A 17,278-nucleotide genomic window follows, 5' to 3' on the forward strand; every position below is an offset into this window, starting at 1 on the left:
CAAAAGAAAAAGGCCAACTAAGTAAAAGAACAGAGGCACTTACTACTTAAACAGATGCGTGCAATTACAGGGCATCTTACACAACCGAAGCATGCTAACACAGTGCATGCATTGCCCTACCCGAGGTGCAGTAACGCTGCTCATACTATAAAAGAAAAGCAGACGCGCTATCATGGAGTGCAATAAATGATGCAAACTCGGCAATAATAATACCCCAGCCAAAGCGCGATACCTCGACAGCAATACACAGTCCGACACATGCAAAAAAAATAAATGTAGAATAAATTGTATACCATTATAAACACTATCTCCCAAATATATAACAGACTATTATGTGACATAAATATAGTCTAATGGAACAGGTGGTAAATGTCTGCTATGAATATATGTCCCCTGGGTACGATCTACTTCATATTAGTATTTCTACTAATATCCTGTGGGCAAGAAATGGTTGCACTTACCTCATATGCACCCACTCTACCGTGCATAGTGTCTGCAGAAAAAATTGCTTCCGGTAAAGAGTTTATACAGTGTTGTGTATGACACAGCAGAGAATCAGTATGTAAGGGTTTCTCCCTGACTTTTATAGTTATTTGCTGCTTTTTATCTTGGTTGCCATATTAGACTCACCTGTCTTCTCCCCTTGCTTGTAGCAGAGTGTGTAACGCTGCTCACTACTCCAGGCTACCTCTTATGCCAAACTGGAGAACATCATCAGAGAGAGACAGGTTGCAGTCCCAGAGAGATGTCATCCTTCCCTGTTTAACTGACTCAGTCCTGTTTGCCTTTGCCCTTGTGTTGTCTCTGACTGCTCTGTGAGTTCCTGTGTTCCTGACTCTGTGTATTACCTGGCTTGTGTGACGTCCCTTCTGGTTCCTGATCCCTGGCTTGATTCTGACTTTGTTGAGCTTCGTGTTCCTGATCACAGCTCAACTGACTACTCGCTTTGGTTACTGATCCGGCTCCTCTGACTACCCGCACTGGCTTCGACTCCTGACTTGTAATTTTGGTTTTGGACTTATTTTTGTTATTTTTTAATAAAGGTGTGATTAATTTAGCATTTCACGTCTGATTCCAGGAGTATATCAATGTCCCAACACGGGGGAGGCTAAGGCACCGATGCCCTCAACACCTCTCTCAGTCTCTCAGTAGCCACTCTCTGAGGGGAAAATAATCCTCAAATCGGTCTGAGGACCCTTCTCAATGAAGAATCTGGATCACCTCAAATCTTCACCTTCCCCCAGGGAGGCAAAGATACCAGAGAGGTAGAAAGGATTAAGTATTCTTAGAGTTTTGGGAATCTTTGCCCCCTCATAGTGGTCAGGAGGTGAAGATGGAGTGTGGACACTCACCATCTTTATGAAACAAAAGCATTTTTAGAGTTGGGCCATGTCCACTGAAACATGCGGATTGCTGTGTCCATATCAGACACGTTGAATGCAGGATAAAGGTTATCACTGAAACAATTTTCCATCCTTTTTTCCTTTATTTTCATATTACATTTAACAAATTATTACCAATGACACAAATTTTATTTGCATTTTTTATATAGTTGCACAAAAACTTTACCTATTTTTCAAATTTACACCTACATAAAAACAATCTTGCTATCGTTTTTCTCTCCAGATTGTCAATCTCTACAAATTGTCTAGCCAAAGCCTTACTTTCTACTTGAGAAACTATGGCTCACACTATCCTCAATCTCTACAAAATGGCACTAAGAAAAATCCACTAAAGTCTCTTCAGCTTCAGCAGTGTGCTACTCAATGCACACGATTCGCAAAAACACTAGAGAGATGACTGAGGTTTAATGAATCAGCTACATAACATAAAACAGGGCTGGTGAGGTCTATGAAGCCCTGAGAAACCTTGACCTTTTTTTTTTTTTACATAGTTCAAGTATGTCCTAAAATCTACTGTATTATTTAAAAGAAAAATGCCTACCTTATTGGGCTGTCCAATCACAGGGTTGTTGCCACAGCGCTGATTTACAATGTCACGGATTAGGTGCTTTTGTCCATTATAAGTTGTCAGAATGCTGATGCAACTAGCTGGGTATCCAAGTAGACGCATATACATAAACAAAGCCACAGCATACTCCGCCTCTGCCAGGTTCTAGAAGGTGAGAATACTGATCAGAATAGGACTAGTATAATAAATATATAGTTAAAAGGGACTTTCCAGCTACAACAGAAAAGTACATCAATGCATTTCAAATGGATTAAAATGTTTTTGCAATACATTTGCAAAAAAGCATCTAGTAAAAGTTAGCGCAGCGTATCTGTTCAGAGAGTCAGTTTTGCTTTTTAATTCAGATTATATGATACATCACCAGCTTTAAGAACATATTCATTAAAACGCTGTTGCATGTATGCATGGTGCCTAGATATGTTCTAAATGATAATGGGCAGTAAAATATCCTCTGAAAAACTGAGAGCTTGTACAAGAAGTATTTTGCTAATACAAGTTTATGTTAAATGCTTCTTTTCAAACTTGAAAGGCACTGATGCCTTGGAAGTCTATAAAGATTAGATAAACCCAGCCGCGCATATCTCCGTTTGTCAATGTACCTCCCAAAAACATTTACAACTCAGTATAATTTAATGAATAGTACCTGATAGAAATATGGATTGGGCTCAGATTCTCCAACACCATTGAAGTCTTCAACATTTATGAGTTGGAAGTCATACAGGAGGCCGGCGTTGGCCCTGCGGAACTCTGGAAGCAACTGCACATGAGGTAGGTTTCCCAAACTCTTATAACGCCAGTTGTAAAGATTACAAAGGCTGTACCGGAAAGATAATATATAGTTACATAACAATGAGACATTTCTTGACAGATCTGTAAATGGTGTCTGAAGTCTAAAAGACTACCATACCTGGCCCGGGCTCTCCCTTGGGCATCCAGATCAACTGTTGGTACTCCCAGCCGAACAAATCTTGTGAACAGAGACTGCTCCATGTTAGAGTACTTCTGGAAGGCCATGTTCTTAATCACAGGAGGAAGCTGGTGGTGGTCTCCAATCATTATCCAGCGTTTAAGGCGACTAAACCCATCTTCTGGATTCTGCACAGTAAAAACCATAAAGTTATGACAAGTTTCAGAAAATCATGAGGAAGAACTATAATTGAGGAACAGCTTAACTTAATTAATTAATAAAATCAATATACGAAACCGTTTTCTGGGTTCATTGTTACAGGGTGCAAAACCAACACTTACATAAAGCCACAGCAGAAGAATTATCCCAAGCCTAAAGTATTGTAGATCGATGATTTTTTATTTTTTTTAACAATCATTTAAAAAAAATAATGAAGTGGTATTTATACATAATCAATGTTTATCTCACAATAAAACAATAAATCATAAAAGTACCAATGTTTAGTCAGACTTGAGTCTTTTAAATTGTAATCTATATTTCACTATTTACAAATAGTTTCTAAAATTACATTATAGAAGTCCCTGTAACATGCTGGGACAGCAGAATTGGTCTAAATGCTACATTGTTGCAGTAGGGCAGTGCTTTCCAAACTATGTGTCGTGACACATTAGTGCGTCGGCGGCAGTGTGTAGGTGTGTCCCTGCTTCAGCACAAATATTTTTTAATTTAAATTTTTGTAAACATTTTTTTTGCTTTCCGTCTTTCCGCCTGTCTGCTACGCATACCTAGTGGGTCACAGATAATCTTACCCTATTGGCGCAGCTCAGTGAGAACTGAAACTATTCCCAATGGCGGCTGTGATGGCACATTGGCTCCTGACTGCACGTGTAGTCTCCTCAATTGGCTCGTGACTGCATGTGTAGTCAGTGAGAGGGACAGCTGCTTGATGATGAAATGCGAGTGTCTTTATCTAATATTCCACCAAATATTCAGAAATTGTGTTTATACCACCAACCTCATACACCCCATTAAAATAGTAAGTAGCTATTGGTGTTATTAAACTTTTTTTTAATTCTTACACATACATACTGTTACTTGTAAATACATTTCGTTATATCATTTATGTATGTGTCCGTATCTCTTAAAACAAGTTAGTTTAACCTCCTGTTTGCTAGTACAACTGAATTACTGTGTCGCAAAATGATGTAGGTCTAAAAAGTGTGTCACCAACATGAAAAGTTTGGAAAGCTCTGCAGTAGGGCATCAGGCTGACATTATGCAGCCCATACATGTCTTCCTTAGAAAGATCTATGCACTTTTCTTTCTACATAATTCGTCTGTAGATCCTTTATTGTGATAAAAGGTTAAAGCTCCATATCTCACCTGCAGAAGGAGGGGAATGAAGGTCTCAATTTCTAGAATCTGAGCAGCTTCCTCCATCAACACATTATCATACTGTAGAGGAAAGACAGGAATCGAGTCAGCAAGAAAAGGAAGAAAGTCTCAAGGTGACCGTTAAGAGATCATGCCCTGAATGCCTTGTATTGCAGTATATAAGTGTGACTCTTTAGAACAGGTTAGGTTGTAAATGAAGCATGAGTATATATGTATGTATAGTTTTATGTATGTATTTATGTATGTATGTATGGTTTTATGTATGTGTGTATGTATGGTTTTATGTATTTATGTATTGTATTATGTATGTACGGTTTTGTGTATTATGTATGGTATTATATATGTATGAATATTTATTTAAAACATTACACAAGATAGTCTTTTGGGGGGCTTTATGCAGAGATATTTTGTGTATAAAATTAAATAAATAATGTTAACTAACACAGGTTAATTTATTTGTATCAAATCTATCTTGTCTATCATTAGGGGGCACTCAAATTCAGCAAGAACAAAAGCAAAAGTGAAGAAAGAGGTCAATAATAAATACACATATATAAACAATATTTTTATATATATATATATATATATATATATATACATACACACACACACAAAATATATAACGCCAACTATGGGAATATACATATAAAAACAATATAGAAATAAATAAAATTGGATGTATTCACAAGTCAAGGTATCAATTGTCCTCAAACTGATATGTTGGAACAACAGTCAAATAGAAATGATCCTCTTATGACACCTCACTGGCACAGGATGCACTCTTCTTACACTCTCAGTGTTCTCAAAAACATCCAAATACAAAGTGGCGTCGAATGTGTGTATCAATCATAGGATTATCGCCATATGAATAATATAGGACACAGGGTACTCACATTTAACTATAGCACTCTAATGTGCTATTAGACGCATGCACATAATTGGAATCATACCAGCTTGCTGTACTCCGGTCTTCAGGAACTTCTGGACTCCTAAGCTGATGTCATTCACCCCGGATAGATAGCTGTTGTGTTCGTATATAAAAAGGTCCAATCTTGAAGTGTAATAAAACCAATTTATGAAAACAAACGTTAAACACTTAAAAACATCAAACCAAACACGATGAGGGGGTATAAACACGTTGCAGAGATTACAGGGGTGAGCCATTTTACCCCCTGATCGTATTTGGTTTGATGTTTTTAAGTGTTTAACAGTTGTTTTAATAAATTGGTTTTATTACACTTCAAGATTGGACCTTTTTATATACGAGCACAACAGCTACCTATCCGGGGTGAATGACAGCAGCTTTGGAGTCCAGAGTTCCTGAAGACCGGAGTACAGCAAGCTGGTATGCTGCTAATTATGTGCATGCGCCTAATAGCACATTAGGGTGCTATAGTTAAATGTGAGTACCCTGTGTCCTATATTATTCATATGGTGATGACGATAATTATCAAACTATAGATTGTGGTCAACCCTAATATTGTTATAGTTTATAATAATTGACTATAGGTGGCTGCCACAAATTAACCTTTACAAAAGCAGCCATCAACCTGCACAGGACTATAATGGTCTGTGGCAATAAAGGAATGAGAGTCATTAGAAATAAGTTGTGACTGCCTCCTGCTGCTCAGACACAATTAGGCACAAGTCAGAGTACATGTTTATTCATCTAACCCTCTGGGCTTTGACGGTAGTGTTTGTTTGGGCTACGGTTTCATCTCATTAGAAAAATAACTTCCTGGTATTTCTGGGTTGGAATGTCTTTTAGGATAAGATCAACAAATAAATTACTAGAAAATTCTACATTTTAGATACATTATTGTACAATATGGCATATACACACACATCTTAACATTTTACATCATTTTAACACACTGTCACTGTATTTTTTAAAAGTATGTCTTAAATAAATAAAATGCATATCAGAGTAATTTTAGGGAACTACACTGGTTCCCTGTAAATAAACAATGAAGTAATTATTGGTGATCACAGGTCATTCTTACAAAAAACATCACCTCATGTAACTTTAGACAGCTTTGATCATAAAGTACAAGATCCATCACAACAAAAAGAAAATTTATGCTTAACTGATAAATTTATTTCTTTTTTGACACGATCCACGAATCATCTAATTACTATTGGGAATATTACTCCTGCCCAACAGGAGGCGGCAAAGAGCACCACAGCAAAGCTATTAAATATCATCTCCCTTCCCTCCCACCCCAGTCATTTGACCGAAGTAAAGGAGAGAAAGGAAGTAACAAGGTGCCGAGGTGTTTATAACAAACTAACATCCTGTCTATAAAACAGGGCGGGTCGTTGACTCATCTTGTCAAAAAAGAAATAAATTTATCAGGTAAGCATATATTTTCTTTTCTTTTTAATGACACGATGAGTCCACGGATCATCTAATTACTATTGGGAATCAATACCCAAGCTAGAGTACACAGATGATACGGGAGGGACAAGACAGGGAACCTAAACGGAAGGCACCCCTGCTTGAAGAACCTTTCTCTCAAAAGCGGCCTCAGCCAAGGCAAAAGTGTCAAATTTATAGAACCTTGAAAAAGTGTAAAGAGAGGACCAAGTTGCAGCCTTGCAAATCTGTTCCACAGAAGCTTCATTTTTGAATGCCCATGAGGAAGCAACAGCCCTCGTGGAATGAGCCGTAACTCTCTCTGAAGGGTGCTGTCCAGCAGTTTCATAGGCAAAACGTTTGATACTCTTCATAAAATGACCAGTACCCGTGCATAGATTTGAACTCTCAACCTTCTGCTTCTCAACCAGGTGTGCTAGCCACTAAGCTATGCCAGAAAGACTTTACCACTTTCTTGCTCTAACGTAGGCAAAGAGAATGACTTGGGTGGGAGGGAAGGGAGGTGATATTTAACAGCTTTGCTGTGGTGCTCTTTGCTGCCTCTTGCTGGAGAGACTGATCAAGGACTTGAATATAATGATATGTATGAGAATAATGAGGCTAGAAGCCATACTCCTATTCTAAAGACTAAAATACTAATAGTCAGGATCAGTCTAGTCAAGTTGATAGAAGCTCTAACACCTACCATGCACATGGTCACAAAGACATAGGAACACTGCCAAAAATACAGGGTCCACAACAACAGAGGCAAATCAATAAAACTGACCCGGCATTGAAATATAACAGTAACCAATGGGACAGTAGGAGTATGGATAGAGAGAGAGACAGTAGGGAATATAATATAGAGGATAGAGAAAATCAATCCAGCATGCAGCAGGTTTTTCACATACCCCCAGAAAAAACAGACGGGGGGGGGGATTAGAAAAAGAGCAGAGAGGGAGAGATTGTTATCGATTACGCACACACAAAACAAACAACTAGAAAAAGAAGTAATAACTACCTCTAAGGGAGCCACGATATTTATAGTTGGCAATGTCATAAACATTTCAGGCCTAGATCTTACACCTGCACAATATCAAGTTTTAAATTATGGTCTAGGGTTTGCACCCTCATGTAAGTTCAACATCTTTGATACCCTAATAGATGTGAATAGGCTTATTAGGACCCTAACACTAAGGAGACACTTTGAAACAGAGATAGAGGAGCTACAAAATATGGCAAGTTCTGTCAGTGGGACAAATGTTAACAACATACTTGATGTAGCCAATTTTGATGACTTGTGTACCATTAAAGATTTAAATGAGTTCCTAAAGGAATCTCATGAACCTACAGTAGATACCAATGTACAGGTAACAGAACACTCTAATATCACAAGACCTATTCGTAATAAATCAACTTTTTATCCAATTCAGAGTAGGGGCTCAGTCTTGGAAATGTTTCAAGCTTCAGTTGAAAGAGATCTTGTTAAATTATATAAGGAAGCAGATAAGACTGTCCCCAATCTGAATGACATACAAAAACAGGCATTACAAGAGCTAAAGGATAATACAGATTTGGTAGTACGAAAATCGGATAAGGGAGGTAGCACAGTGGTGATGTCAAAAGAAGATTATATTAGAGAAGCTAAACGTCAACTAAGTGATCCAGAAACCTATGAGCCACTACCCTCGAATCCTACCAAACAAATTTTGGAACTGATTAAGTCTCTCATAGATGATGGAGTGGAGAATGGGTTTCTGGATAAAACAACAGTGGAATTCCTATTTAAAATACATCCTCAAACTCCAATATTCCACTTCTTTCCCAAGGTCCATAAGACCTTGGAGAACATAAGTGGTAGACCAATAGTTTCAGGTATAGGCTCCATTTTGGAGCCTCTATCTGAGTGGGTGGATTAAATACTACAACCTATTGTGAAAACACTCTGGAGCCATCTACAAGACACAAAGCATCTACTTAATCTATGCACAGAATTAGAGTGGAAAAAAGAATATATATGGGTAACCATTGACGCTGTCTCCCTCTACTCACGCATACCACATACACATGGTTTAAAGGCAATAGAATTCTTTTTAAACAGAAATACTAATCACACAAGTGAACAGATATCCTTTGTCATTCGTGTAGTCAAATTTTTACTTGAACACAATTTTTTTGAATTTCAGGGGGATTTCTATCTCCAAAGATGTGGGACCGCGATGGGGGCAAAGTTTTCCCCCTCGTATGCCAACCTATTTTTAGGTTGGTGGGAAGAGTCCCACATCTTTGGAGGTACAAGCATATATAGGGACAGGATACATTTCTTTCGAAGGTTCATAGATGACCTGATCCTTATATGGAATGGCCCTATGGAAGAAATCCCTATATTTCTTGAGTACCTAAATTGCAATGAGATAGGCCTGACATTCACCCTGGAGTGTGACCCAGTAAGAATAAATTATCTTGATATCACACTAGTTGGAGATGTGGAGAAAGGCTACATACATACAAAAACATATAGAAAACCGATAACCAAAAACAATCTATTACATGCAAAGAGCAATCATCCCAAACACATCTCCATGGCGATTGCCAAGGGACAATTGCATAGCATGAAGAGGAATTGTTCCAAAGAGGAGGACTATAAACAAGAATGTAACATCCTATCACTGCAATTGGAAGAGAGAGGCTACCCTAGATCTGTTATCAGGAAAGCTAAATCACAAGTAGACAGAGTAGAAAGACAGGAACTACTAGCCTCCAAAAGAGCTAGGGAAAACAAGAGGAGAAAGGTACACTTTATAACGAATCACAGCAATCAGTATATGAAAATATGTGACATAATAAGGAAAAATCTGGCAATTTTGAGAGCAGATGAGAGGCTAAAACCAGTAATAGAAAGAGGCTGCAACTTTTCATATACCATTAGTATGACTATAGGGAATATACTCTCACCCACAAAGATACCAAGTCAGACACAAAGAAGTTCCTGGTTGATACACAAAGGAACCTTTAGGTGTAACAGTCCATTATGCAAAGCATGTGATACAGTTAGAGTAACCAGATTCTTCGAGTCATACACCACAGGACAGAGATTTGAGACATCACAATGTATAAATTGTTCTATGGGCTATATAATTTATTTAATTTCATGTACACTTTGCAAACGCCAATACGTGGGACTCACCACAAGAGAGGTGAGGTCACGTATTAGAGAGCACCTCAGCAACATCAGGCATGGCAAAGAATGTTCTGCACTAGCCTATCATTTTATACATGTACACAAGAAAGATATTACTTCTTTCAATTGGCAAGCAATTGAATTGGTTAGACAACCACAAAGGAGGAGGAGATAGAGAGAAGCTACTCTATAAGAGAGAAGCTTTCTGGATATTCAAACTAGGAACTAGAGTGCCAGAAGGATTCAATTCAAAATGGGATCTTATCAACCATTGGGAGAAGTAAAAGCATGTATAAAGTAATCTTGAGGTGAACCAAGAGTTATCTAATTGCAATTGTGATTCTGTATAGGGTAACAGAGTGATAGCGTAGAGAATGCGCACCTGTCCCCTTAAGCCTCCCCATGATAAATATCAGAATACCAAACAATAAAATTTATCGTGAAAAATCGCAGAAAAACATACGAGAACTAGATTAAAATAGTGCTAATAAAATCTAATATAGATTATGTCCTCAGAAATGATCAGTATTAACAACATAAGCCTGCTGACTTTCTAGGGCCAATGTTTTAATATCAACATTTATGTATGACACTTGCCGAGACTGTAATTAAATACATAGATAAATCGGAAATTTAGACCGAAATTAATTAAATAGATACATCTAGGTCCATAGTAACCCCTTTCTTATTTATTAGGACTATATTCTTGGTGTAGAATTACATCTATTAGTAGATTATCAGGCAAACTTAATTACAACTGTAAGAATTAACTGAGCTCTAAAAGAACAGAGCTGCATAATAGAACCAGACCATAGTCTGGGTAACCTATCATATATGATATGTATATATAAAAGATAGCCAATACGAATCACCACACACCTTCTATCTATTATAAGAAGGGAACTACATTTATAGTTAATTACTAAGAGCGATAGCAAATAGTAGACGTAGATAGATGAGGATAAATTTTGGACAAACAAACAAAGTCAGCGAATATATAGTCAGTGAAATATTTATATGATTAATTTGCATATTTATGTTCAAAGAAGGGATCATGTGTGAATTTATATATTTGGACATCACCTGTTCCGTAATTATATATTTTATCATATTGGTCATAGGTAAGGGCTTAGTGAAGCAAAACGTTAATAAGAAAATTATGACTAAGATAGACAAATACCTCACGCTTAAAAATTAAGCATATAACCAGTTAATATAAAGTATATATAGAAGGAATAGTTAGCTTCAATGAGGATGACGTTATTAAACCGACGTATCAGCATATCCCAGAGCGGGTACGTAAGAAACAAAGCCCACATTAACCGCCAATAGCATTGACAGAACCAGCATTGACATTGACCAATCACGTAATGAGGGGTGTGTGGTAGCCAGCCAATCAGTGTAACAAGATTACGTATAAAGTAAGACAGGTATAGCACACAATATCTATGATTACGGTTACCACCGAAACGCGTCAGATGTGAGGGGGTACCTGTCATATCTTGCATTTTAACACTTGCCTGTAGGTGCTTTGACAATTGTCAATATTAAGTTGTGCTGTTTTTACGCTCTTTTCTTGCATCTAATAAAGAGTGCACTTGTGGAAGGAAGAGCCGGTCTGGATATCCTTTTTCTTTTTTCAGGAGTGATATTCCCAATAGTAATTAGATAATCCGTGGACTTAAAAAGAAATATCATAAAAAGAAAAACAAAAAGAGATCATCCATACAAATGACAAGCCTGGAATAACGTGCAACTATGCGTCAGATCTACCCAGGATCACCTAACAACCAGGAAAAAGCTCAAGACTTGGCTCCATGATTAAGCTTTTCCCCCGTACTTTCCACTCTCACTCCCTGTATTTGTATCCTTGTTATCTCTAGACCAAGGAGATATAGTTTGTGAATAAGTTTATTGTGTGGGACGGTGTCAAATGCTTTGCTAGATTTCAGCAAAGCATTTGACACCGTCCCACACAATAAACTTATTCACAAACTATATCTCCTTGGTCTAGATTCAAAAATTGTGAACTGGGTGGAATGCTGGCTTAAGGACAGAAAACAAAGTGTCTTAGTAAATGGAGTTCATTCAGCAGAGGGGGCTGTTACTAGTGGTGTTCCTCAGGGGTCAGTTCTGGGGCCTGTTTTGTTTAACATATTTATCTGCGATATCAGCAAAGGGCTACAGGGGAAAGTATGTCTCTTTGCAGATGATACAAAAATTTGCAACAGAGTGGATGTTCCAGGGGGGGTAGACAAAATGAGAAGTGATATACAACAATTGGAGTATTGGACAAATGACTGGGATCTAAAGTTTAACACAGCAAAGTGTAAAATAATGCATTTAGGGAAGAAAAATCCAAATGTTAATTACAGACTCAATGACACTTTACTGACTGTTACAGATGAGGAACAGGACTTGGGAATTATTATTTCAGATGATTTAAAACTTAGTAAACAATGTAGTAATGCAGCGAGTAAGGCTAGCAGAATGCTTGGATGTATTGGTAGAGGTATTTGCAGCAGAAATAGTAAGGTTCTTATGCCACTTTATAGATCATTAGTTAGGCCTCATCTTGAGTATTGTGTGCAGTTCTGGAGGCCATATCTTCAGAAGGATATTAACAAACTTGAATCTGTGCAAAGGAGGGCTACCAAAATGGTACATGGTCTAAAAAATAAAACTTACCAGGATAGGCTCAATGACCTAAATATGTATAGCTTAGAGGAGAGAAGGGAAAGAGGTGATATGATAGCAACTTTCAAGTACATTAAAGGGTTTAGTAAAACTGAGGCTGTGGGTATTTTACATAAAATGGAAAATTCAAGAACAAGGGGTCATGAGCTCAAGCTAAAGGGTAGTAGATTCAGGAGTAATTTGAGGAAGCACTTCTTTACAGAAAGAGTGATTGATTTATGGAATAAACTTCCTCAAGAGGTAGTAGCAACAAACACTGTGGGGGACTTTAAAAATGCATGGGACAAGCATAAGGCTATCCTACGAACTAGATAAGTTTATACTGTTAGGTAATATCGGGCAGACTTGCTGGGCCTATGGCTCTTATCTGCCGTCAATATCTATGTTTCTTGAAAGACACTGCTCCAACGCAGGCTTTGAGTCTGTAGTAGTGATGTTGCTAGTGGAGTCTATGTACGTGATAATACACAGTAACATCTGCAGTGCAGTGTGCCTACTACTTTAGCACATTTTGTTTGTGCTGATTCTCCACCCCAACGATCAATGTGCTTCGGCTTTGTGAAGGGTGAGTTACCTGAAAGATCAGATGATCAGCCCTTGTCTGGCTACACTAGAACTGGTCTCTGGATACATAACTGCTATAGTACAGTAGCTTTACTAGAAATAACTCACCAAACAAGAGTCTGTCTCAGATAACTATATAGAGACAATGTGTAAATATATATTTATGTATAAACATGTTGCGTCAGTTTTCAATAAATACATTCCTGTTCAGCATAGGAATACTAACATGGGGTTGTAATATATAAGACATTGGAACAATAGGAGCAGTAATTAATTTACATGCACTGCCTTTCTTAAATAGGATTTATTATTATTATTATTATGAATATTCTAAACAATAATAAATCAAAAACAACTTAAAGCTCATCAACATAATTTTTTTAGATAATCATCTTTGGAATGTTTTTTTCTATATCCTATCCTTACCTTGAATCCAAGTTCTACAAGGTCATGGCGTTTCAGTGCTGCGTGAGTGCATGTCATAGCGATTATTTTGGCCTCCTTCACCAGAAGGTATTTGGATCGATCCAATCCACTGCGCAGCAACTCAAAGGCTCGAAACTCCTTTAAAAAGAAATATATAACATTGGTATCATCAGAACCTGATACATTGCTTGAAACAACTACATGTCAAATGCCTAACTGTCCTAAGTACATAACAAAATAGCTTAATACAGAGTCTTACAACAAAAGAGAAAAAAGAGTGAGACTTTTTGCATTAAAGGGACATAATACTCATATGCTAAATCATTTGAAACTGATGCAGTATAACTGTAAAAAGCTGACAGGAAAATATCACCTGAGCATCTCTATGTAAAAAAGGAAGATATTTTACCTCACAATTTCCTCAGCTCACCAGAGTAAGTTCTGTATAAAAAGTTATACTCAGCTGCTCCCAGCTGCAGGTAAAAAAAAAATAAAAAAATTAAGAAATGGACAGCAGCCAATCAGCATCAGCAGTGCTGAGGTCATGAACTCTTACTGTGATCTCATGAGATTTGACTTAACTCTCATGAGATTTCATAGTAAGCTTCCTTTACCTGATTGGTGAAATAATATGAGAGTGCACGAAGCTCATCCTTTCAGTTGTCCCAGGACAGACACACTAATATGCTGCTTAGAAATCCTTTACAATGGGAGGTGGCTACTGAGGAACTTTTGAGGTAAAATATCTTTCTTTTTTACATAGAGATGTTCAGGAGATATTTTCTAGTCAGCTTTTTACAGCTATGCTGCATCACTTTCAAGTGTTTAAACATTTGGGTATTATGGCCCTTTAAGTAAATTATTCAACAAGGTGTGCTCCCGTATGTCTCTTGTTTTAACCTACCTCTAGCTGAGTAAAGATTTTCTTGATGTGCCGGAAACACCCTTCAGCCAGTTCCATATCTTCTTCATATGAGTGCCCCTTAAAGATAGGCTGAGGTGCATTAGAGAAGTAGCAATGGAAGGGGAAGGATTTTGAGATCTCATTAACATCTGGAGTTTGAGATGATTTAACTTTCACTTTGCTAAGGTAAGCCTCCCATCTTGACATAACCTGCAGGGAAGGACAAGGGGAAAAGGTTATGGAATGGCATAAAAACAACTTTTAACCAAGAACTATTAAAATAAATACAAATGATTAAACTAATGATAAAGATATAATCTATATATAACTTATCTGAGAAACATTTTTGAGCTCTTTTTGTCTCTCCTGCCCCATCCAAAACCCATCATAGCCATATAAACAGCTCTCAAGCTAAAATTTGCCGTTATAAAATTATTTGAGAAAGCTTGAGTACTGATGAGGCTTTCATCAGTCCCACATACTATGATCTTCTGTTATTCCTCAGATACCACAACCTCTTAACTCAACCAGGTCACAAACATCTCCAGGACCTCCTCATATTCCAAAAATGTAACTTATTTGTTGCCTCATCCACTACACATATCACACCACAATTCTCAATAATAATTGAGAGCTCTATAATCATTTCTACCTAGGTCCACTGTTTTGGAGTTACACTTGACTTAGAACTCTACTTCGCTCTCCATTAATTATTTTTTATTTATTTTTTTAGCGCCGCAAAACTCCACATACAAGTACTGCCCAAATCCTGCAATGCAGCAACTTTAGAAATCAGCCTTTCCTTACCCATGACACCACCAAAATGTTAATTTACTTATCATGTATTGCATTGATTACTGTAATCTATTTCTTAATCTCTTTGCTACCAGGAATTTCAGAGAAGAACTTGCCCAAAATAGCGGATCATTTTTAGCATTTTTTACTATAAACCCAATGTATTGATCTAGGCCCAATTTTGGTATATTTCATGTCTCCATTACCCCGCCAAATATGATCATATAGAAAAAAAGAAAAAAAAAACATGTTAACTTTTTCACAAACTTTGGGTTTCTTACTGAAATTATTTACATACCACTTATGCAATCATGACACAAATAATTTTAAAAGCTTCTCTGGGATTCCCTTTGTTCAGAAATAGCAGACATACAGGGCTTTGCCATTGTTTTTTGGTAATTAGAATGCCGCTAATTGCAGTTGCGCACCACACGTCTATTATTCCCGGAAGTGAAGGGGTTAATCAGGTAGCTTGTAAGGTTAATTTTTCCACCCCCCTGACCCACTGGACCCCACCATTTTAGGTACTGGCATGTATGCAGTTTAGTTTTTTTTTACTATTAAATATTTTTTGTTCTGTAGTGTAGTGATCCTCCTCAACCCTCCCACCTCCCTGACCCCCCCCCCCCCCAATAGCTCTCTAACCCTCCCCCTCCCACTAATTGTGACCATTTTTGGTACGGGCAGCAGTCTGACAGTACCTCATTTATGGCTAATATTTTTTTTTATTTATATATTTATTTATTTATTCTGTAGATTAGTGGTCCCCTCACCTCCCCCCTCCTATCGTTAACTAGAGGAATCTGAATATATAAAGGAAGGCCGTCTAAAAAGCAGTCTAAAGTAAGGTTGCTCAGACAACAGACAAAACGTATCACTTTTCAGATATATTTTTTTGTAATTAAAAGTTGTACAGCAAAGTATCAAGTCCAGATACCAAATAAACTCCCTGACACACATTTGGAATGATTCACTGCACTTAAGTGGAGTGTGCAGCACCAAAAAAAGCATAGTTACAGGACAAAATAATACGTATACTCATATGTCAGAGGCCTAAAGTACAGAGGAAAGGGGTCTCCTTATGCTTCTTTCTTTACAAAAACAGTAACACAACTCACCATTCTATAATCAGAATACATACAAAAACAGTAACACAACTCACCATTCTATAATCAGAATACATACAAAAACAGTAACACAACTCACCATTCTATAATCAGAATACATACAAAAACAGTAACACAACTCACCATTCTATAATCAGAATACATACAAAAACAGTAACACAACTCACCATTCTATAGTCAGAATACATACAAAAACAGTAACACAACTCACCATTCTATAGTCAGAATACATACAAAAACAGTAACACAACTCACCATTCTATAGTCAGAATACATACAAAAACAGTAACACAACTCACCATTCTATAATCAGAATACATACAAAAACAGTAACACAACTCACCATTCTATAATCAGAATACATACAAAAACAGTAACACAACTCACCATTCTATAGTCAGAATACATACAAAAACAGTAACACAACTCACCATTCTATAATCAGAATACATACAAAAACAGTAACACAACTCACCATTCTATAATCAGAATACATACAAAAACAGTAACACAACTCACCATTCTATAGTCAGAATACATACAAAAACAGTAACACAACTCACCATTCTATAATCAGAATACATACAAAAACAGTAACACAACTCACCATTCTATAATCGGAATACATACAAAAACAGTAACACAACTCACCATTCTATAATCAGAATACATACAAAAACAAGTCTGCAGGAAGGGGAAGGCACTTATAGAAGAAGAGCTTTGGAAATCTCTCACCTAAATTTAAATGGCATACATTCAAGTTACTGTGAAAAATATGAAAGGGAAATGAGCCAGATGATGAGCTCGATTGTGCTTAAAGTTTTTGCCTTTCTCTAAGTGGTGGGTTGATATGAACTCAGTAATGAATCACCTGCTTCATATGCTGTCACTGTTAATGTGAGAGAAAATAGAAATAAGGGAGCTGTCACAATAAGAATTTGGTGCAGAGAAAATT

General features: G+C 37.2%; 1 protein-coding gene across 1 annotated transcript in view; it reads right to left on the reverse strand.

Annotated features, from left to right (window-relative positions):
* AQR (aquarius intron-binding spliceosomal factor) overlaps window positions 1-17,278 on the reverse strand; it is a 264,323-nt gene that overhangs the window by 87,685 nt on the left and 159,360 nt on the right. The window contains exons 26-31 of the mRNA XM_053697946.1: window positions 14,402-14,611; window positions 13,498-13,635; window positions 4,262-4,333; window positions 2,879-3,066; window positions 2,615-2,786; window positions 1,945-2,115 (exon numbers count right to left, since the gene is read on the reverse strand). Of these exons, the coding sequence (XP_053553921.1) occupies window positions 1,945-2,115; window positions 2,615-2,786; window positions 2,879-3,066; window positions 4,262-4,333; window positions 13,498-13,635; window positions 14,402-14,611 (951 nt within the window). The remainder of the gene's footprint in view (window positions 1-1,944; window positions 2,116-2,614; window positions 2,787-2,878; window positions 3,067-4,261; window positions 4,334-13,497; window positions 13,636-14,401; window positions 14,612-17,278) is intronic.

This window comes from Bombina bombina, chromosome 1, assembly GCF_027579735.1.
Source record: "Bombina bombina isolate aBomBom1 chromosome 1, aBomBom1.pri, whole genome shotgun sequence".
NCBI lineage: Eukaryota > Metazoa > Chordata > Amphibia > Anura > Bombinatoridae > Bombina > Bombina bombina.